The sequence below is a fragment of the Lissotriton helveticus genome, chromosome 11 (assembly GCF_964261635.1).
Source record: "Lissotriton helveticus chromosome 11, aLisHel1.1, whole genome shotgun sequence".
NCBI classification, from domain to species: domain Eukaryota; kingdom Metazoa; phylum Chordata; class Amphibia; order Caudata; family Salamandridae; genus Lissotriton; species Lissotriton helveticus.
In genome coordinates, this window is record NC_136072.1 from 1,095,446,476 (window position 1) to 1,095,469,010 (window position 22,535).

The 22,535-nt window shown below is 48.6% G+C and overlaps 1 protein-coding gene across 2 annotated transcripts in view; it reads right to left on the bottom strand.

The window, feature by feature from the left end:
* Window positions 1-549: 549 nt before the first annotated feature.
* Window positions 550-22,535, bottom strand: part of RSPH14 (radial spoke head 14 homolog) — a 551,562-nt gene continuing 529,576 nt past the window's right edge. For both annotated transcript variants that reach the window (XM_078667753.1, XM_078667752.1), the window contains one exon: window positions 550-963. In XM_078667753.1, the coding sequence (XP_078523879.1) occupies window positions 725-963 (239 nt within the window). In that variant the 3' untranslated portion in view covers window positions 550-724. The remainder of the gene's footprint in view (window positions 964-22,535) is intronic.

The following is a 22,535-nucleotide window of genomic DNA, read 5'->3' on the forward strand; positions in this document are numbered from 1 at the left end:
AAATAAGTATAATGCAGCGTTACCTTAGCCAATAAGAATGCTTAGAATCCTGGTACTGACTACTTTTGTTTCCTTAGATTCTAGTTCCAGTGACAAGGACATAAATGAGATGCACTGCGCATGTTAATTGGCCCACGAAGGGCGAGGTTTGGGATATGGAGCTAACATCATTCCTGCCCACATGCTGCCAGCCATTAACAGCTCTTAATTTCCCATCCCTAACTATGCACCCTCACCTTCAGCCCATAACTGCAGGGAATGAACAGTGGTTGAAGCCTTCTCTGGAGTGCTTCACCACTGTTCTGTGATGGACACAAACCACTTTTAACATCCTGAACAAAGGGCAATACTATCTAAGGATCAATATTACGATTACCACACTTTTCAGGCTTGTTATTCAGCAATAGGAACACCCCCCAGAAACCAAGCCTTATTTCTGGTTATATTTGCTAATTCAAGGTATATTTTTGAAGATTCGTCTCTGAATAGGAGGGTATGCGTCTATCCCAACCCCTAATTCAGTACAGCAGACCATGACACAGTTACAAATAGTAATGTAACATATTTTATTTCTTTTAAGAGTTTTCTCTTTAGCATGAAGTACAAGTGGAATATTGATCACTACTTGAGTATAGGTATCCCAGAAAAGATCTGGATTCTTCATTCATTGACCAGTGACAGTTGAGTGCGGTTAAGCGTTGGGCCAGTGCTCCTCCATCACAGTTTACGGTTTCCACTCGATGACACTTAAGGCGATGGTGGCAGCCTTCCTTACAGCCTCGCTGGGGTCGTCCAGCAGTTCCTGCAGCAATGATGTGTGATGCATGAGTGTTTTGCGCCCCTCTGAAGTTTCTGCCAGATTGCTCAAACATTTAAGGGCGTTCAGGCGCATCTTGCTGAGGCTATCCGTAACCAGAGGTAGCAGCGCTGGTATTGCACCAGAGTGCAGGGCTGCATATTTACCTGGATAGAAGAGAGACAACCAGAGTAGGATCATTAGAGAGGTAGAGTACTCCAGGCACTGGAAGAGGGGCTACAGAACTCCACCTTCCAACAATTTTTCATGAAAAACAATTAGCATTAGATACATTCCATTTTTAACAACAGCTTAGAAAATCTGCTTTAAAAAAGGGGAAACATCCTTTACAACGCAACTTTTACCACGCAGTGCCTTTACGACGCATCTTTTACAACGCAAACCATTACAACGCATTGCGCTGGGGGGCGCTCTAGGATAGGGAATAGATTTAATTTACTATCCAACACCTTCCCTAGTGTCCACGGGGACTGGAGTTGGAATAGTAAATTAAACTATTCACTATCCAGCACCCCAAAGTGCTATGCGTTGTAAAGGCATGCGTTGTAAAAAACGCGTTGTAAAGGCATCCGTGGTAAAAGCATGCGTTGTAATGTCATACATCCTTAAAAAGGTACTTAATTCTACATTTGACTGAATTATCCCTTACATTTTGTGCCAAACTATTAAATCCAATTTTTATGTTTAGTGTAAAGACAGATGATGTATGTCAATTCTCTGATGGAAGTCAGTTTCTGCTAAGTTGTGATAAGTAGCCCCATTTACTGCCTGCTTCTGCTCTCAATGAGGTATGTCCTGGGGGCTTCCTCAAGAATGCAGTACACAGGGTTCTCTACCACAAACCTAGCAGTCTACCCTGTCCGCCAAACTGGTAATCAGTCATAGGGGCAGCTCCTCAATTTGAGAGGAGGAGCCTCGCCCCACAAGCCCCACAGCTGAAAAATAAAATGATAATAAAGTTTATTTAGTACCATTTTATTTTTCAGCAACCCGTCCCACATTTAGGGGTCCATTACGATGTCGGGCGGATTGCCTCCGCCAGGCTGGCGGTGGCCACCGCCGGCCTGGCGGAGGCAATCCGCTCGACATCACAAGCCAAAATCCCCCCGCCATATTAGGGTGGCGGGGGGGATGGCGGTGGTGAAAAACACCGCCGGCCTGGTGGCGGGGTCTGTTAGACACCGCCCGCCATATTACTATGTGCATTTCTCAATGCCTTTCCGTGGTGGCAATGCCGCCACGGTAAGGCATGCGGTGTTCACTCTGGGGGCCCCCCGTGGGCCCCCAGAGTGAAGGCCAAAGGGGGGTGGCACGCGGGGGGTACCTGTGGTACCCTCCTGCATTTACATGATCGAAGCGGCAGACACAGTGCGGTGCCTGCCGCTTCGATCATTTAAATGCATGCATTTTTTTTTTACATTGTGGCGGGCGGTGCAGTGAGCACCGCCCGCCACAAATGTTAAATTGAGGAATGCGCTCGCCACTGTGGCGGGCGCATCCTAATACCAATGTCGGGACCCCCGACCTTTAGGCGGGCGGTCTCGATAGCCGATAGGGTGGCGGGCGGGCAAATCCCGCCCGCCATCCTAATAACCCCCTAAGTGTTATGACAGGGCGGGGCCAGTGCTGCAAAGTGGCAGCAGCAGGGAGCTGTGCGCTTTAAAATACTCATGTCGCTTTGGTCGGCCGTCTGGGACGTCCAGCCAGACATGCGCATTTTAAAGTTCTCTAACCTAGATGTCTTACGGCCAGATTCATCAAGCTTAAATCCGCTCAAAAAGGGCCAGATTCTGAGAATCTGGCCCTTTGCTAGCGGTATTTTTGCATTTGGATGCATCATCCCAAATGCAAAAATCGCTAATTAAGAATTCGCTAAATTGCGATTCTTTGCATTTAAGGAATCTCAAATTGAGATTCCTTAAATGCAATTAATGAAAGTTAAAAAAAATAGCAAATTCGCTATTAGGGCACGCAAATTACCATGAAGTACATCTTCGTAGTAATTTGCAAAAACCATGAAAAATGCACTAAAGTGCATTTTCCAAAGTTTGATGTTGCACACACAGATGCCCTAAGGGCATGTGTGTGTGCGCAACATATGTGAACACATCAATTTCAGGGGTGCAACAGTGTGTCCTTTGGACACCCCTGCACCCTTGAAATCGCAATCTCAATTTGCGAATCACTAATTGCGATTAGCAAATTGAGATTGTCTTCCCATTCATTCCTATGGGCCTCTAGGCCCATAGGAATGAATGGGGAGCTATTCCTTAATTGCGACTCGCAATTTGCGACTCACAATTAAGGAATTATTAGAAATCGCTATTTTTGTAGTGATTTCTGGATGCATAGCATTTTGCGATTCCTTAATAGCGAATCGGTATTTTTCGCTATTAAGGAATAGCAAAATGTGTTCTTGATGAATCTGGGGGATAGGTAGCTGGGTTAGAGAAAGCGCAGGCCTCCAGTGCTTTTAGGAGCGCTGAGAGAGCCGCTCAATCCAATCCTGGCGTTGCTCTCATGGTGTGAGAGCAGCACCAGGATTGGGTAGTGCAATTTCCTTGTCCAGTGTTTCCAGGAGGAGAGAAGACACCAGAGGGAGGACGACGTCTTGTGGCAAGTTAGAAAGGTTAGTCAATTGAAGTAATTTTATTTTTTTGTGCCTCTCCACCCTCGGTCCAAGTCAGCCGCCACTGCCATCCACTCTATTTAGAGTCGGCTGGACCGTCATGTTTCAACCAGCTGTGCACTCACTGCCTCAACCAGCGGAATCCTTATATCGACAGCCCGAGAAGCTGGGGGCCACTGGTGTAAGTACCTTACACCATCTCCACTATTTAGGGCAGATGTTCTGATGTACTCTTTTTCTGTTCAGACCTGCTGTGCAAAGCCTGGCGGTCTCAAAGAGAAACAAAAATACTGCCACACCCTGGAAACAAATACATAGTGTTAGTCATTAAGATTTTGTTTTTCAAAAACAAACTCCAGCTTTGGAAGTTTGTGTTTCTAAATCAAAAAATAATTGCATGAAACATGGCTGCCCCTCAGCAAACTTTCAGTGGTTTCAGAGGAGCCTCTGTGGCAAAGCTCTTCTGAAGGCGTACAGACATGTGCCAGGCAGGCAGGGATTTCTCACTATGGTTTGTTGTTGTCTGCCGGGACTGCATAGTACATCCCACTGTTGCCCTGCTGGAATGGAGCACAGCTCGCCAGAGTCTAAATCAACTCTTTAATAATTAAATTCCTCTATTGAAGAGTGCACTACTTTGCTTTTGTTTAAACACTTGATGTCCGATTCACAAAGTTTTTTTCTGTCCATAAGTGATACTTATGCGGGAGGAATGGCCAAGATAGCGGCCACATTGGACACTTACTGAGAAGCTTCGTGCTAGGCCTGCTCATCATGCTGCCTTTTGCGGGCTGACCGACGACGTCACCTCAGGGGACCCTTATAAGAGGGCGGCCCCTTTAGTGCCACAGGGTGGCACACTGGGCAGCCTAGTGTCCGGTGACCCCTTTGGGGTCTTATGCGTCACTTCCGGCCGAGGTGGGGGAAGGGGAGAGATGAATATATGCCTCGCCCCCCACCTGGCGGCCTCTTTGTCCCTCACCCTGATGCCGTTGGCTGCGACGGTCGCCAAACCCAGGGCTGTGGCGGAGTTACAGGGCGATCCAGAGGCGGAAAGGTACTCAGGGGTACACTCTTCAGGAGCAGAAAGGGTGCTGAGGCCTAATATCCCCAGGAAGTCTGTGTGGTGGATCCTGGGATGCGACAGGCGGTTGGAAACCTGTACAACCGGAGGTCGCTTGAATGCTCTGCCCCTCGAAGGGGGGGGAGGGCGTGAGTAAGGGGGTAGACCGATGATTCACCGGAAGTGGGAGGGGCTATATCCTCACCACAACCGCTAAGCACCGATTGGCTAAGGCCACGATGCAAGTTGGTCCATCAGGTGGTAGGCCGCGAGGGGTGGCTTGCGTTTGGATCGCCTGTAAGATAACCCACCATGTTGGCATATTTGGTATGCTAATAAACCTGCAGCAATTTTTCCCACCAAAAAGTTGTCTTGTCTGCTTATTTATGTTACCTGTATGTTGCTGCGGGAGGGCTGGTGAGTGTGGCTGATATTGGCACTATGCGGGCTGACAGACGACGTCACCGCAGGGGACCCTCATAAGAGGGCGGCCCCTTTAGTGCCACAGGATGGCACACTGGGCAGTCTAGTGCCCGGTGACCCCTTCGGGGTCCTGTGCGTCTCTTCCGGCCGAGGTGGGGAAGGGGAGAAGTGTATATATGCCTCACCCGCCCACCTGGCGGCCTCTTTGTCCCTCACCCTGATGCCCTTTCCCTCCGTAACTCTTACCCAGCGTAATCAGGGTGGGGGAAAGGTTCTTCTAATCCTCTTTATTTGTGTTGCAGGCAGAATTACAGGGCGATCCAGAGGCGGAAAGGTACTCAGGGGTACCTCTTCAGGAGCACAAAGGGTGCTGAGGCCTAATATCTCCAGGAAGTCTGTGCGGTGGACCCTGGGGTGCGACGGCGTCCCGTCTGTTCTACGGGCGGTTGGACACCTGTACAACTAGGGGTCGCTTGAACATTCCGCCCCTCGTAGAGGGGGCGTGAGCAAGGGGGTGGACCGATGGTTCACCAGAAGTGGGAGGGGCTATCACCTCACCACACCGCTAAGCACCGATTGGCTAAGGCCACGATGCAAGTTGGCCCATCAGGTGGTAGGCCGCGAGAGGTGGCTTGCCTTTGGATCGCTTGTAAGATAACCCACCATGTTGGCATATTTGGTATGCTAATAATGCTGCAGCAATTTTTTCCACCAAAAAGTTGTCTTGTCTGCTTATTTACGTGGCTGATATTGGCACTATATGTGGTGGTGGCACCCTGAAGTGACCACCAACTGACTGCAGCGGCCCTGAGATAACCTGGGGCATAATCTCTCAGGGTCCGCGGGGTGACTGGAGTTGAGTGACAAGAGATGCTCAGTCTGCTGTGGATCCAGGCCTGCTGCTCAACTGCAGATCCGGGGCCTGCCGGTGTGCGCATCAAAGAACCAAGGTGACCGACATCACTGGGGCCAAGGATACGGCTCATCAGTCTCCCAGTCAGAGAGTCCGGGCTGTCGGAGACGAAAGACAGGGCCCGGTGACCTGAAGCAAACCTGGCCCCTACCGCAGGAGCTGGCTGTGACACAGCCAGACCCTCATTTGAAGTGTGGGGCCCCCGGCACTGTCTGACCTCCCCCCGGGGCTGCTGAGTACCAAGAGTCAGCTGCGGGGAGCTTAGAGTGGACTGCTTGTGCTCCTAAGGAGGAGCCCTGCATCTGCCTTGCGCTGCCCGGCCCATCTGTCTCCAGGGTGGAGCCACATCGCCATCTAGGGGTGCTGCCTGTGGAGTGTTTGGGCCAGATGTTCTGAGGCACGCTGGGCCCCTGCCGCCGGAGCGAGCTGTGTAGTGTCCTGCTGGACACGTTGTAGTGTGTCTGCGGGCACTTGTATTCCCAGTCATTCCCTCAAGAGCTGGACACACATGCACCTCGCACCCATCCATCACAGGCGTCTTAAGTAACATGACCCTGCTAATAAAAGGGCCCGGGTGCACGTGCTCGAGGCCAGTTCCAGTATCATAATTGTAGCATGTGGTACACAAGCTGTACCGCTGCCCAACCTTCATCTACAGTGCAGGACTTGCCGGCACTATTTGACCCCCCCCCCCCACCCTCGGAGGCTGCTGAGTGCCTGGAATCAGCAGCGCATCCTTAGCCACAGAGGACCCAGGCAACTAGGCTGGTGAGCACTGGAGGGGGCCGCGCTGGGGGCAGCCTGCACTCCGCTGGGCGTTGAAGCCTGGGGCCTCTCACATGGGCGTCCGCAGGGGAGGGCAAGGGGGTGCGCTTGCCCCCCCCCTGGATCGCCGGTCCCATCCCTTTTGGTCCGTAATGTTGTAGGATTACAGCAGGCTGTTTCCCTGCGAGAAGCCCCAGGAGTTTAAATGTTCTCTCACTTGGGGCCTCTCTCACTTCTCTTTGAACTCTAGAGGCTGCAGCAGACCCTCCCCGACCTCGAGCAGACTGTGGACAGGCCCATTGTCATTCTGTCTGCTGCTGATTATCACATAAAGAATGACAATGGGCCGTCTGCATTAAACGTGCCTTGAAGGCGAGTGATGAAGTTAACATTTTGCACCCCCCTGGAAGGCGAGTGATGAAGTTAAAATTTTGCCCCCCCCTGGAAACATTTCTGCGGACGTCCATGGCCTCGCATTGCAGGAGAAATAACCCCCCATCAGGCGCTTGAGGGAACTTGACGTGGACCGCTGCTACTCCTAGAGAGAAGCCCTGCCTTTGCTCTGTGTCACTCTTGGTGCAAACTGACTTTTAGTTCTCAAAAGGATCCTGGCTGGACTTTCCGACATGCCGCACCCAGGGGGTCTCAAATAGGGGCCCCTCCGGGGTGGGGAACTCCTGAGAGGACTGCAGCTGGCAGAAGTGTGGGACTGCAGTGTGACTGTGCTGCTGGAGGCCGTAGACTGACGGGGCGGTGGTGGTTGAGCGTCGCAGGGTCTGTCTCCTATTGACTTGGATGTACGGAAATTGACGCTACCCCGCCCACCTCTTGATTGCCCAGGGGGCTGCGGGTTGCCCCTCATGGAGCCATAGCTCTTGCACATGGGACCCCACTTCTGCGTGGCTCTACTTCTGGAGGTGCCTACTCCTGAGAGGGACTGGCAACTGCCCTTCTAGAATCTGGTCTGGAATAATACAGAACCGTCACGGGGAGGTGCCGGGCGCCGTGGGGTCCTCAATGTAAACTCTCGACTCTGTGACCAACCTGCCTTTGGTGCTGCCTCAGTGGCATTATACAATGGCACAGAGAGGTCAGCTTGGCTGTAGAACATCTGCCGCTGGCAGACTCCTCTTCTTCCCTGTGGCCCTTGTTTGTCCATGGTGGGTGACCTCCTCCGAAGCCACTTGTTACCTTCCTGCAAAGCGAGGCCTACGACCCCCCCCCTTCCTCCCAACTACTTTGGGATCCTTCTCACCATCACGTCCGACCACGTGTGAACCCATTCCTATGTCTCATACCCAGATGTGGAAGAATTGATCCATCAAAACTGCACCCAGTGAGGCCAGCGTGGAAGCACCCTTCTTGTCCCTGCCGACTCCATGTATTAACACCTTGCAGCATCTTGACAACTCGCTCCATAAACAATCAGAACACTTTGAGAAGGTATTACATGCTATTCTGGACACCATGACCTCGCTAGAAACGAAAATCGATGCAGTGTCCCTCGACATGGGCCTCCTACATGCGGCCCACCACAAACTGTCCGAGAGAGCGTCGATGAATCAAAATCAGCAATAAGCCAACTGTCCACTTCAGGATGCAAATTACAGTTCAAGCTTACGATGGTACATGAGGAACTGGCGGCTTTATATGTACAGGAATTTTTATATAGCGCAAATCACCAAGCGGTTTCTAAGCGCTTGCTTAGGGAACCCGTCCTGGTATTCCCCTGTGAGATAACCCAGGCAGGGTATCCGCAAGGTGAAAGCCAGGCATCCCGCCGCGAGGGGCCGTTGTGGAGATTAAGCAAGCTATTGCCCAGAGTCGCAGAGTGTGAACCCGTGAATCGAGTAGGCACCGGAGCGAGAATTGTCGAGTCCATGGACATTTTTAGGACTCAAGAGCCCGCCGAGCCGGGAATTGAACCCTGGTCCCCGGCTTACCTCTGCTTCCAGGTCTGCCTCCTCTAACCAGTGAGCCACACTTCTCCACTATATCACAGGGCGCTCTCGGCGCAACAATTCCTGCTTTATTGGATTCCTGGAGCTTCCCAGTTCTGAGCTCTTCCTGGAAGAGTGGCTGATGGACACAGTATTGAAGGACAGGATACCCGGCCGGTTCTCTGTTGAGAGGGCGCATCACGTCCCGGGGCACCCACCTCGGGCTGGAGCACAGCCCCGCCCTCTCATTGGCCAATTTCTCAATTTCCGGGACCTTATCCTCCAGCTCTTCCGTACTAACAGCACATGGTGCTTTGAAAACACAATCATTGAGGCCTACCCTGACTATACTCTGGAGGTCCAACGTCAGCGCAGCTCCTATTTAAAAGTCAAACAATAGCAAATCCGATACGCACTCTTGTACCCAGCGAAGCTTAGGGTCATCGATGGCGACTCTTCTCATATCTTTATCACTCCGGAGGACGTCTAAACCGGGGAGCAGCCATTACATCGCGGCGGTTACCCTGCATGCCATTACAACGCAGGTATCACCACGCATGCGTCTTTACTACACTTTTTTTTTTACAACGCATGTGCTTTTACAATGCACGCCTTTACAACGAATTTCATTGTAAAGCTATGTACGGTAAAAGAACATACGTTGTAAAAAGATATAGGCAATACACGTTGTTGTGAGGAAACAGAGGGTCTACCGCTTCCTCACAACGATGTGCACCGCCCCTCAGACGACCGCAGGAACCAAGAACCACGAGGAGAGAGAGGAAACAAGAGGAGAGAGTGGTGGGGGATTGGGCCTTGGGTTACTATTTTAGGATAAAATGGCAATGGGTCGTGAAGGGGTAGTGTTTTAGGGGTTAAGGTAGGGAGAGGACTGGGGGTCGGGGTCGTGCATGGTAGCGTTTTAGGGTAGGGAGAGGAGAGAGGGTCATGCTAGGGTAGTATTTTAGGGTTTCACGTAGGGTCAGGGCTGGGGATCGGGGGGAGTCGTGCAGGGATAGTGATTTAGGGTAGGAAAAGGACTGTGGGTTGGGCTTCATGCAGGGGTAGTGTACTAGTATTAAGGGTAGGGAAAGGATTGGGAGTCAGGGGTAGTGATTTAGGGTTTAGGGTAGGGAAAGGATTGGGGGTCGGGGGGTCGTGCAAGAGTTGTGGTTTAGGGTTTAAGGTAGGACAAGGGATGGGGGCGGAGCGGGTGTCGTGCAGGGGGAGTGATTTAGGGTTTAGGTTAGGGCAGGGTAGTGTTATTTACATTACATATTTTTACCAAGTGTATACCTTTACCATGCATGCCTTTGCATTATAACAGCATGTGTGGTAAAGGCATATGCATGGTAAAAGAATGTGTTGTAATGGTAGGTCGTTGTAAGCGTACTAACGTAGTAATTCCCGTGTTGTAATGGCACGCATATTTACTATGGGAAGTAATGTCATACAACCGTGTAGACCTGGCTTCATGCAAAGGGCCTTGCCTGCACAGCTAACACTGAACATGGGTAATAGACCTGGGTGACACCTAAATAGAGGCATCGGCGAGCAAGACACCGCATCAGTCCGGATCGAGAACAAGTTGCCGTAGAACAGGTGCAAGCAGTGGAGGTGACGGCGTTTCACCACTACGTTAATTCCTTTACTGCCCTTTGGAATAAGCCACCCAAGCACTCTGATGCCTGTGCTTCTGAGTCTTCCCTGGCCTCCAGCTCCATGGCCCCCAAGATCACCGAGGTCCGCTGACGACCTCATCTGACTTGCGTCACTGGGGCACTGAACCTCTCTCCTTTTTTATCCGTCCAGATGATCTTGGATATCACTACTATTGATGGTTCCTAGCGGCCACACCTGCGTCCGTATTACAAATACCTGGACATCGGACTTAGATCCCTCGCTCTTATGCTACGTCCTAACACTGCTCCCATGAGGCCTACTGCTTGTATTTTCTTACTTTTCCTTGGTTATTGCTTTAGATCTGGAAATTTGTAGGCAGCCCTGTTGCGAGTACTGCCCTGGAGGGAATGATGCAGCACTGGCTAGTTAATGTTTATCTTTGTAAGTTTTGCTCTTAGGTTGTCACTATCGAAATGAGGTATCACCTGGTATTTTCCACCAACGTATCTGTAACATTCTGGGAGGGCCTGTATGGATGGGACACAGACAGAATGCGGGAGGTGCACTCTTTTCCTACATACCCTGAGCTCCTCTGCACAACTCGAATCATGTTTGGACCAACACCTGATTGTTTCACTCCGCAATACCACAATATTATCTGGAATGTGCAGGGTATGGCCACCCTGGCTAAATACTACCACATTTATGCATACCTCAAATGCCGGCGTCCCCACATTGCCATGCTCCAGGAGACCCATCTCATGGCACCGAGCTCCACAAAGCATGTGCTAAATGGAGTAAGCAGACCTATGGGACTGCAGTGTTGGCTTATGCAAGGGGTGTTCTCATTTGGATTGGTCCAGGGGTCCCCTTAGCCCTGGGTACACAGCGGGTGGAAACGAATGGGAGGTATATCATACTGGAAGGACACCTGGATGGGGCTCCCCCTACCGTAGTGGCTTTGTATGCGCTCAACTCCAACCAAACTGAGTTCCTAGACAGTTTAACCCCAGCACTTCTTCATGACCTGATTTACATCCCAACCACTCCCCTCCGCCCATACATGCAGCAGTGAGTACCCGCACCACATGACACTTTGTACAATGGCGCATGTGCATGCGCCTACATGATGCGTGGCATATGGGGCATCCATATGACTGTGGATACTCTTTTTATTCCACAGTACATGATGTACAGACCAGGATCGACCTTTTTTTGTGCACAGCTTCTCTTATCTTCCGGGCCATCCGCTCTGAATATCTGGCATGCACTCTGTTGGACCACTGCCCCCTGCTGCTCATGTTAAGTTAGGGCAGGCAGAGCTCCACCCTACCTACTTGGCTACTGCAGGTTTAAGCTTTTCTGATCCTCCCTTTTATGAGGATTTGACACTCTGCCTCACAAGTTATTTTATGGAGATCCAAGGTTCTGCCTCGTCACGCGCCCTGGAATGGGATGCACATTAGGTTGTGGTTCGCGACCTCTGCCTGGGGCCTGCTGGGGTATTCGCCACCGATTAACTGAGAAACTTGTGTTCATGTAGAGAGATCTTCGCCGGATGGAAATACAGGTAGCCAACCAGATGGCATCGCCTACCTGGCTGAGACAGCAGGGATGTGGAATTCTTATAGCCCAACGCCCAGGCCATATTGTTTGGGGTCAAGGGCAACAAGTTTTAATGTGTATTTTGTGATTGGGACAAGTAGGCCCAACCCCCTGCAGCACACACCCTTTGTCTGCCAGTTTGCAGTACCACATTAAGGGTCAGGGAAGGGCACTGCCTGCAGTTAAGTTAATATTTGTGTGCATATGTTAATGTTGTTCAAATTTGTATTTATGGTTCATTAATTTAAAGCCTTTATTATTAGGGTGAGCGCTCTAAGTAAATGTAAATTCTGACTGCGCTACTGACAGTGGTTCCAGTATAAAATTGGGTACACACAGTTTCAAAGTTTAACAATATGACGCTAAAGAGGAGCCTAGCCGGGAACCGAGATGGCCGCCTAGGCATTCGGCTCCGCCGACTTCGCTTCTGTGCGCACTGATCCTGCTTCTTATCCTGTCCCCGAGCCGCATTCCTGTTGAGGGGAAGTGAGGCGGTCCTCGGTGCTGTGCTCCCGGCCTCTCCATCGGCCGTAGATCCGGAGATATGCTCTCGCCTTCTGTCCGGCCCTCCGTGGCTGCTGATCCGGGGTCTTGCGTGCGCGGAACGGCCGGCCCCCGATATCCTGGTGATGATCGCCTGTGACGGGGCAGAGCTGACCGTCCGACCTGATCTGCCCGACGCGGCTGCCTCTTGCGGCGCTCTCCGGTCCGCTTCGGGGGTCCCGGGCCGGTGGAGCCTGGAGGCGACCGGGGGGGTAGACTCCCTTTGGGACTTCTCGTCACTTCATGACTCGGCCGTTCCCTGCATCTCCCCCGAGGTACGACTGAGCTCATATTCCCACGTACTTTGCTGGACTGTCCGTGCGCTCCGGCCGTTATGCCATACCCTGGACTGGAGTGGTCTGCCGATTTCTTCCTAGTGGATGTTGCGGCTCTCGAGGGCCAGTCTACCGCGACGACCACGGAACTATCTGATCTCGCTCACTACTTGGGACTGGTGCTGTTTTTGGAACTTTCCTTTGTCACCCTTCACGATACACTGTCGCTGACGGCGGACGTCGGAAAAAGACCCACTGGCCTCTCCTTGTCGTCTACATTCTTCATCATGGTGGCTGGTTGGATGTATTTGACTGGTGCGCTTGAGCGCACGGGACAGGGCTGAATTTGCCTTACTGCTGGATGGTGTTGGTTTACATGGTGATTAAACTGGACGCGCTCTGTTTTGCCTACTAATGCTCTCGCTTCTGTGTTTCCTCTGTGATACTGGGCTCCGGGGATGTATGATCGGGTGTTGTTTTATTGCTTTTGTCTCCTCCTCCGCTCTCTCTCTTTTTCCTCCTTTTTATATTAACTTTTCTTCTATATTTAGGGTTTAGGTACTGGGCGACAGGCACGCTGCTAAAGGGGGGTAGGCCATAGCCATCTACAGTTGTGCAGGGTGGGGGGTTGGGGGACGGGTTTTCCTTTTTTCTTTTATTTTTGTTTCTATGGCCTTTTTTCTTCTTCTTCTGCTTCCTTTTATTCTCTTTTTCTGGGTTGGGGGTCGCCGGATGGGTTGTTCTTTGCGTTTTTCATTGGATTTTCGTAAACTGTGTCCTAGCGGTTGTTGCATTGTTGTTGTTACTGGGCCGGGACTTAATTGATATTTGTGATAATTGTATGCACATGTCTCCTGTACCTCTGCTGCATTGTCCAGTTCTTTCTAGTGGTTGCCTTCCTTCTGCGGGGCTCCTTGTTTGGATTGTTCATGATATTCTTCTTCCTCACGGCTAGACCCCTGTTTCCTGTTTCCTTTGTGCTATATTGGAGCTTTCAGTTATAGATGGCATCCTGTGATTACCATAAAATTAAACCTCATTTATCCGGTATTGTGATTGATGTATGCCGTGATTCATGTCTTTGAAATGCTGCCGTGCCTCTGGGATGTTCGGCTAAATAGCAGTGTACCTTTTTGCGTAAATAAAGGTTTTAAAAAAAAAAAAAAAAACAAACAATATGACGCTATGCATAATGCTCCCAGAATGCTCTCTGATTAGATGGAAATATTTGTAGAAGCTTGAAAGCAAGATTTATGATTCTTTGCTTTCAATGCGTGACTTGTTTTGGCATGGTTTTTGTAAAACCTTATTGATGTGAGAGCTGCCGGGCCCTCACCATTATAACAAACATTGGCAAAAGCAAAACAATGTTTTTGGTCTCAAAAAAGCACACACTGCCACATTAGTTATTGGCACTGAACAAAACTACTTAGTGTGACGATATGCTCCTTGTGAAAGAGCAGAATACTGTCACTCACAGTGAAGTCAGACCATACAGAGAGAGAGAAAATGTTAATAAACGCAAAAGGTCATGGTTAACGCCAGACCAAATCAGGGGACCAATTATTAAAGAAAGCCTCAAAAGTGCACCCTTGGTATATGTCCTTGCATTAAGTGCAGCTATATGGCTTTCCTGAATACACAAGAATTTACAGAAGTAGGGCAAGAAATTGTACTCCTAGAAAATATTTGTGAACTGCATTTTGGCATGAGTAAGTATGCATGTGTAGATTTCCTCATGCAAAAACCTGAGTGTTTGCAAGTTCATTTTCCCTCCAACCACTTTTTCCCAACTCTGGAAGAAGGTTTAGGTCTGCCATTATAAGGAGTAAATTTCCAACATTTCTCAGTATGAGAAAAGATTAGAGAAGAGTTGTTGAAAAACCTTAAAATATGCAAATTAGTAAGTTTGCACATACTCAAAAGGGCATTCCAACCCTGGAAATATCTCTTACCACTACCTTCAGTCCCAGTATGTAGATCTGCTGAAACGTGGCAACATAAAGGGTTTGCAAGTATTCAAACACTACTATGGTATGAGCCCTGGCATAATCAGAGAGGCTATAGCAGAGCTCTTATATAATGAGATTGCTGCCATAATTTGTCGCCGCATTACATGGCACAAAGGGGACAAGTGGATTTTGTTACTTGACAAGTAGATTTATGAAGCAACCTGCCCCATGGACAAGTAGATATTTTAATAAATTCCACACCCCAGGACAGGTGCACGTACAGCAAAGTAAGGTAGAGCCATCATTGGGTCACCAATATTATCGTAAGAGGGCGGCCCTACAGCATGCCTAGGGCGATTGCTCTGGCTGATTAGTGGCATGGCTTATTTGTGAGGAGCAACAATGCACCCCCTACTTCGGTGCTTCGTAGCCATGACAGTGAACTCATTAGCTCCCAGATGGCCATTAATGCAACTTTCTACAATTGCTATCGTGGACTGTATGCAGCACCTGCCTCCCTGTCTCCAGATTGCATATGCGGGTATTTGCATGGACTCTCTCTAAACTCGACCCTCTAAAGCAAGCTGATTTCAAAGAACCCCTTTAGTTGGAAGAGATCCATGCAGCTATCTTTCAGATTGCCCAGAATAATACCCCGGGCAGATTATGCCATTGTCTTCGCACAGACTTCCCAACACTTATTGACTGTGTTTAATGAAGCCAAGGACCGTGGCAAGCTCCCATATTCCCTTTGGGAGGATCTGATCATGGTCCAACCTAATCGTGGCCGTGACCAGTTGGATGTTAGGTCATATTGCCCCCTTTTGCTACTGAACCTGGAGTGCAAACTTTTGATTAAAGTCTTGGCGAACCACTTGCCTCCCTTTATCCACATGCTTATGCATGATGACCAGTCCGGTTTTATACCAGGTTGCAGCAGGTCTGTCAACATACATCGATAACTAAGCTTCATGCACAACACCCCACCAGAGCCTTACAATCAAGTGGCCATATCATTGGACATAGAAAAACCCTTTGATACTCTGGGGTTTTCTCTTCTCGAGTCTCACCGCAATGGGGTTTGGGCTGGAGTTCTTATGTTGGGTACACACCCTATACACAAATCCAACTGCAAGGGTGAAGACTGGCCAGGTGATATCAGACAGTCTTAGTATCCATTGGGGTGCCTGCCAGGGGTGCCCGCTGTCCCCACTCATCTTTGCACTAGCCATGAAGCCTCTTGCCTGCCGCCTGTGGGGCAGTGCGCATCTGTGAGGTATCCCAGAACTGGGCGCCCACAACTTTGTTTTGCTTTATGCAGATGACTTCTTGATCTTCCTGTGGCATGTTGAGGCTGCTCTCCCCGACCTCATGCACCTGTTGGACGAATTTGAGAATGCATCTGGCCTGTCGGTGAACCAGCCAAAATCCTGCTTATTCTCTCTGGCACTGTGCCCGACACCACGCAGAGCCGAGTTGATGAGTATGCACATCCAGTGGTGCTACAATTTCTTCAAATACCTGGGAGTGCAGATTTATCATACACAGAGGGATCTCCAAGAGAGTAACCTCAACAGGGTAATTGGCTCTATACGTCTATCCATGCCCTTCAGGCAATCGCTACCTCAATCTCAACTAGGTCGGGTGGCCATATCCCAAATGCTGGTGCTGCCTAGACTGTTGTACTTTTTTGCAGCCGTTCTGATTGTGCTTCCGCGTAGTTTCTTGAAGATGCCTAATGGCCTATTACTTGAACTGATATGGAGTACTGATTGACACCGCGTTGACCTGTCCACAATCCAGCGTCCACTTTTGGAAGAAAGGCTTGGGGCTCCCAATTTTTTACTTTACTACGCAGTAGCGCAGCAACAGTGGCCAATGGCCTGGTTGTGCACAGCTACCTGCCCGGAGTTACCTCTTGTCCGAGCAGGGCTCCTTGTACAGGAATTTATACTTGGCTGCCTTATTCTTTCATCCATCCTCAGCATAAAACGACTCAGATGACTGTGGCCTGCACTTGCTGGGGCAGATTTGTGTACCTGAAAAGCTCCCACCTCCTGTGTTCACCTGCAATTGTCATTTGGTACCTACCAAAACTGCACGGAGCAATTCAGAGCACTGACAGGGATCTGTGGGGGAAAAAGGGGACTCGAGCAGCTAGGGGACCTCTGTCTGGAGGGTGTTAGTATGTCTTTCCAACCTACTGTACTATTCAATATGCGGTGCGCGTCAGTGCCTAACCTATTGTACTATTCAATTTGCGTTGCACATCCCCTGGGGCGGTAGAGAAGAGGGACCTCCTGCCTCAGCGGGACTGCATGCACTGTTATCCTCCAGTTCCAGTGGCAAATGACAGCCCATCACCACTCTCTACACAGCACTACATGTGACCCCAAAAGACCACGCGGAGGGTAGGCATGCCCGTTGTGATGCAGTGTTGCAGCAACCTTCGAAGGACGAAGCTTGGTCCTGGGTTCTACAGGTGGTTAGAGGTGTATCCCGTAACCCCAGGTTCAGGTTTACACAGTTTAACTATGTACAGCAGGCCTACCTCGCCCCTCACCGCATCAAGCGTATGTCCCTGATTCTTGCCCCCGCCTGCCTCCGATGGGCACTGCAGGAAGCAGAACCATTTGGTGTGGGATTGCCCAGCATTGCAACGACTTGGCATATGGTAAGCGCGACAGTGGGGGAAATGGCAGCATGCGCCTTCACTCCTACGCTCTGCTCCTGCCTGCTAGGGCTACTCCGTCGTAAAAAAGAGACAAGCACTTACACAGATTCATTGATCTTGCCTTTGTTCTCTAACGTAAGTTGGCCATGGCCTGGAAGTCATCCGCGCCACTGGACCCTCAGCAATGTTCTCACGATCTCCTGACATGGACTCATGCGGAGGATCATACCCTTCAGGGCTCCGGATGCGGGGGATCTCCTGCACCGGTGGACCTCCTGATATGGACTCATGAGGGGGATCATACCCTTTGGGGCTCCAGATGCGGGGGATATCCTGCACCGGTGGCGAGTGCTGGGAGACCTTCCTGCTTAATATGGAAGCCAAAAAAGATACACGCCCACATTGAACCCACATCTCCCATTGGTACGTCTGGAGGGGGACGAGCTGATGTGAGCCGAACTGAATGCTTACGCTACACCACATGAGAACTCTTTGGTCTAGTAGTCATACGATCACTACTTCCATCATGCGCTCCCCAGCGTGCATGGCCGCCCCCTCCTGTGTATGCTGCGTTCCCCTCCCCCATTTCATCCTGGGATGAGCTCCTCTACACCCATCCCCATCCATTAGAAGACATGTCTACAAACATTATCTGCGTTTTGTATATTGTGGGCGCCTTTCTGGTCTCTCTCTCTACCCTCCTTTGAGGCCTGACTTCTTACCTCCTCCGTGCTGTCTCATGAACTTGTTTTCTTGTTTCCTTTGTTATGATGTTTTTCTTTTAACTATAGTGTTTATTATTGACAATTTGGAGGCAGAGACCACTGTGCCGCTGATGCTATGGACTCTGTGACTTTTACATGCGCCACATGTTGGGGCAGAGCAGCAGCAGTTTCTTCATATGCATAAAATTCAAAAAACTTTTTTTTTTAAAAAAGGTGATTCTTATGCATGCTAAATCTACATGAAATTCAAAAACCTAGAAACGACTAAAAGCAGCTTGCGGAGTTTCTAATTGTGCAGCAGTTCCGCAAGGTGTGCATAACTTCTGCATTAAAGTTTCTCAGGGGAAGGTCACAAGCAAATGCAATGCACATGAGGCAAACACCCACAGAGTTCTAACTCTGGATTTATTAACAATGCTTAGTACTGCATTTCTCACATGTATCTGCTCTTAAACTTCAATGGACCCAGGTACAAGAGGTGCAGACACTATAGAAAACTGAACCAGGAATCCCAGTTTCCATGTGTGCTGTCAGAATGAAAGACTTTCCAAGAAGAAATATTTCCACTGTACAGATAAATATGAAATTACAATGTACAAAGACTATGTGACCCGGCATATGGCCAATGTATGCACTCCTACAACACCTAACATGTAGAATTAGGAACAAGCATTTGCAATGCAATAGGTCTCGCATTTACGCGAGTTTGAGCTATTGACATTGCAAATGACAATGCCTTTTATTTTTGTTTTCGTTTTCAAAACATAAATAAAAGGGAACGTTCATTTGTAATGTCAATAGCTCAAGCTCGCATAAATGCGAGACCTATTGCATTGCAAATGCTTGTTTTTCGTTGGATCAGGGGAAAAAAGGGGTGGGCATGAGACATACTTGCATAACATACCTACACTCACTTTCCAAACTCTACCTCTGTAGAATGTAAGGAATGCATGCCAAGCTTATATGTGGCTGAATGTGCCTTCCTGTAATGTAACTGATGCTTATGTAAAGCGCCCACCTCTGAATCGAGTTTATGCTAGATAAAACAGCAAAGGGAAACAAGACGGAGGGCATTGCTGTGGGGAGGGGGGAGGAGAAATGCGACACGGGGCGGAGCGGGGAGAGCGGCGAGTGTGAAGCAGCAGGGGCCTTTAGAGTGAAGCTAAGCTTCACTTCAAAGGAGTGGGAGGAGTGCTGCTGGGGAACAGATGACGATTTGATGATGTGCACGCGCATTTTAGGTCAATGCGCTTGCGCATTGACCTAAAAGCGCACGGGCACAGCATCAAATCGCCAGTCTAGGTAAACCTTGTTTAAGCCCCTATAGTCTCGCTCAATGCGCATGCGCATTGAGAGGCGAGACCTGAAAATAGGCATGTGCTGGGAATGTATCTGAATCGCTTACGTTTTGCAACACGTACACCTGGAAATTCAGTGAGCCTTTTAAAGATAAAAAAAGAACATTTCTACAATGTTAAGTGTACACCACACAACTACAGAATTATGATGTTTTCTGTGTATCAGGCCCATAGGTTTGTGCTCAAACCTGAAAATAGCCACTGCTTGTAAATGTAATCAATTTAAATGTAATAAGGGTGCAATTTACAAATGTTTATGTGCATCAAGTGAGGCGTATATGCACAAAATCTGAATTTGCGATTTTCAATTCAGCATCTTGATTCAGAGCACCAAGATAATGGCATTTTAGAATACCAAAGTGCACTTATGATGGTGAAAAATCCACAATTGAAGCAGGATAAGTGTCTGGGGTGATCCTGAAAAATACGGGCAACACCTGCAAACTCTAAAATGTATTGTTTATTGGAAGCACTTGCAAAGTTGCATCTAAAAAAGGTTGAACTAACTGTCTTTCCACCAGCCGATTTGATAGGGATCCAAGGAAGCAGTTTCTCCACAGTGACCTTCCAGTGGAAAAACACATGAATTCTGCCAATGCAGATTTTCGAACCGGTAAAAAAATACATAGGAAACAACTGGTTAGACCACAATTCCTGGAAGTTTATGCTTGTGAGAAATTGCTCAAAATAAATCCGGGATGATTGTGAATCCCAAAAAAAGCTGGAATTCTACTGAAAAGGTAGGTGGAAACCCTTGGGAGTAGATAACTTACTTTTTAAACCACGTCATTATAAATTGGGTCCAAATAAGTTTCCGAAAAGGAATATTTTGGGGCAACAGAAAACAAAGGTATTCAACTGTCTATTTAGGCGTCTATCTATTCACTGAACACCTGATTAATAGTTAAGGGAAGGTAGTTACCTCACTTGGTGGCTGTTGATTAGGGCACCCTTGGCGGGGATTCCTTTAGACTTTTTGCTTCACTGCCCTATATTTGCTGAACTCATTTGTGTAAGCTTTAGTACTCTATACACACTGCCCCTGCTAACCAGTGGCAGTGCATATGCTCTGCCCCTTAAACATTGTACAACTGGTACACACATAATTGGCACCTTTCATTTACTTTTAAGTCCTTAGTAAACAGTACAACATGTACCCAAGGCCGTAACATTAAATGCTACTAGTGGGCAGCATCCGTTATTACGCCACCGTTTAAAAGTAGCCCTGTGAAATATGTCTCAGGCCTGCAACTGCAGCCTGTGTGGGCAGTTTTAAAATGCCATTTAGACCTGGAAAAATAAACCTTTTGCCAGGGCTAATCCTTTCTTTTTAAAACTTATAAGTCACCCCTAAGGTAGGCCTTAAAGGTCACAGGGCAGGGTGCATGGTATTTGAAAAATAGGATGTGTGCTTACGTTTTACATGTCCTGACAGTGAAAAACTCATTAAGGGCTATATGTAGGTAGCTAAATACCGTTCGGTAACGGCCGAAAATCGGTAATCATCCCGTTACCGACCGGTATTTAGCCTTTACTAATGTAGGAGGCAGGTTTTAAGGATTTGGTAATTTACTGATTCCTTATTTTAAGGAATCGGTAAAATACTGATTCCTTATTTTAAGGAATCAGTAAATTACTGAATCCTTAAAAGGTATGTAGGTGGCACTCAAGTGAGTGCATTTTTGCTATCAGGATTCGCTATTTATCACCAACTACAAGTTGGTGGTAAATACCGAATACCTTAAATAAAGTAATTTTTGGCTTTTTTCTCAGTGCCATGTGGCAGACATACATGTCCTTAGGGCATGTATGTGCGCCACATGTGCACACATTCACGAATCAGGGGTGCAACAGGGTGTCAATGTGACACTCTGCCACCCTTGAATATGCTTCCCCTATTACCGATTCGGTATTTACCGAATTGGTAATAGTGAATGGCTTCCCATTCATTTTCATGGGCCTCTAGGCCCATAGGAATGAATGGGAAGGTGATTTCTCATTACTGAATCGGTATTACCGATTCGGTAATAAGGAATTTTACCGATTCTGTATTTTTTACTGAATTTTTAGCTACATATGAAATACTGATTCCTAAATACCTAATCGGTAAAATTCGGTATTTAGGAATCTGTATTTCATATTCACCTACATCAGGCCCTAAGTCTTTTGTCACAGCAGCAAGGCTATCACTACCATAGATTAACATTGGGTTACCTTATTACATTTAATAAGTGATAAATCCTGTTTGGGAACAGGCAAAGAAATACTTCTTCCACTCATTTGAATTGTAATTTAAAATCCCCTTTGATGGTAAAGTTGGTTTGTTAATTACTATTCTGAAAATGCCTCGTTTAAAAAGTAGCAAAAAACACAGTTGATGGACAGAATGTAGAACAATGTCATACATTCACCCCAGTACAAGGATCTGGGCCTAAATCCATCGTTTTTTTGCACTCTACACCACCCTGGGTCAGACACTGGCTATATGCAAATCAGCTCTGACCCTGTGCCTCATGGGAACAGTCCAGTCCGAACTACCAAGCCATGTCTTTCCCAGACCGGAATCAAGCATCCAAGGACCGGTTTCTGGCTATCAGCCTTCATCAGCCTGGATAGCTTGACTCCAGTGGTGTGGAGAGCCTGGGACTCACGTCTGAGCATACCCAGCCTACTCGGGGTGAAAATTGCAAAAAACACAGTTGATGGACAGAATGTAGAACAATGTCATACATTCACCCCGGTACAAGGATCTGGGCATAAATCCATCGTTTTTTTGCACTCCACACCACCCTGGGTCAGACACTGCCTATATGCAAATCAGCTCCGACCCTGTGCCTCATGGGAATAGTCCAGTCCGAACTACCAAGCCATGTCTTTCCCAGACCGGAATCAAGCATCCAAGGACCGGTTTCTGGCTATCAGCCTTCATCAGCCTGGATAGCTTGACTCCAGTGGTGTGGAGAGCCTGGGACTCACGTCTGAGCATACCCAGCCCACTCGGGGTGAAAATTGCTTTGTTCGCCCTAAGTGTGGCAGGGTATGCTCAGACGTGAGTCGCTTGCTCACTTGGCCACTGGATTCAAGATAGCCTGGCTGATGAGGATTTTGAATCCGAAACCGGTCCCAGGATGCTTGTTTCCGGTCCAGGGAAGACATGGCTTGGCAGTTCGGGCTGGACTGTTCCCATGAGGCACAGGGTCAGACTGATTTGCATATGGCCATGTCTGAAC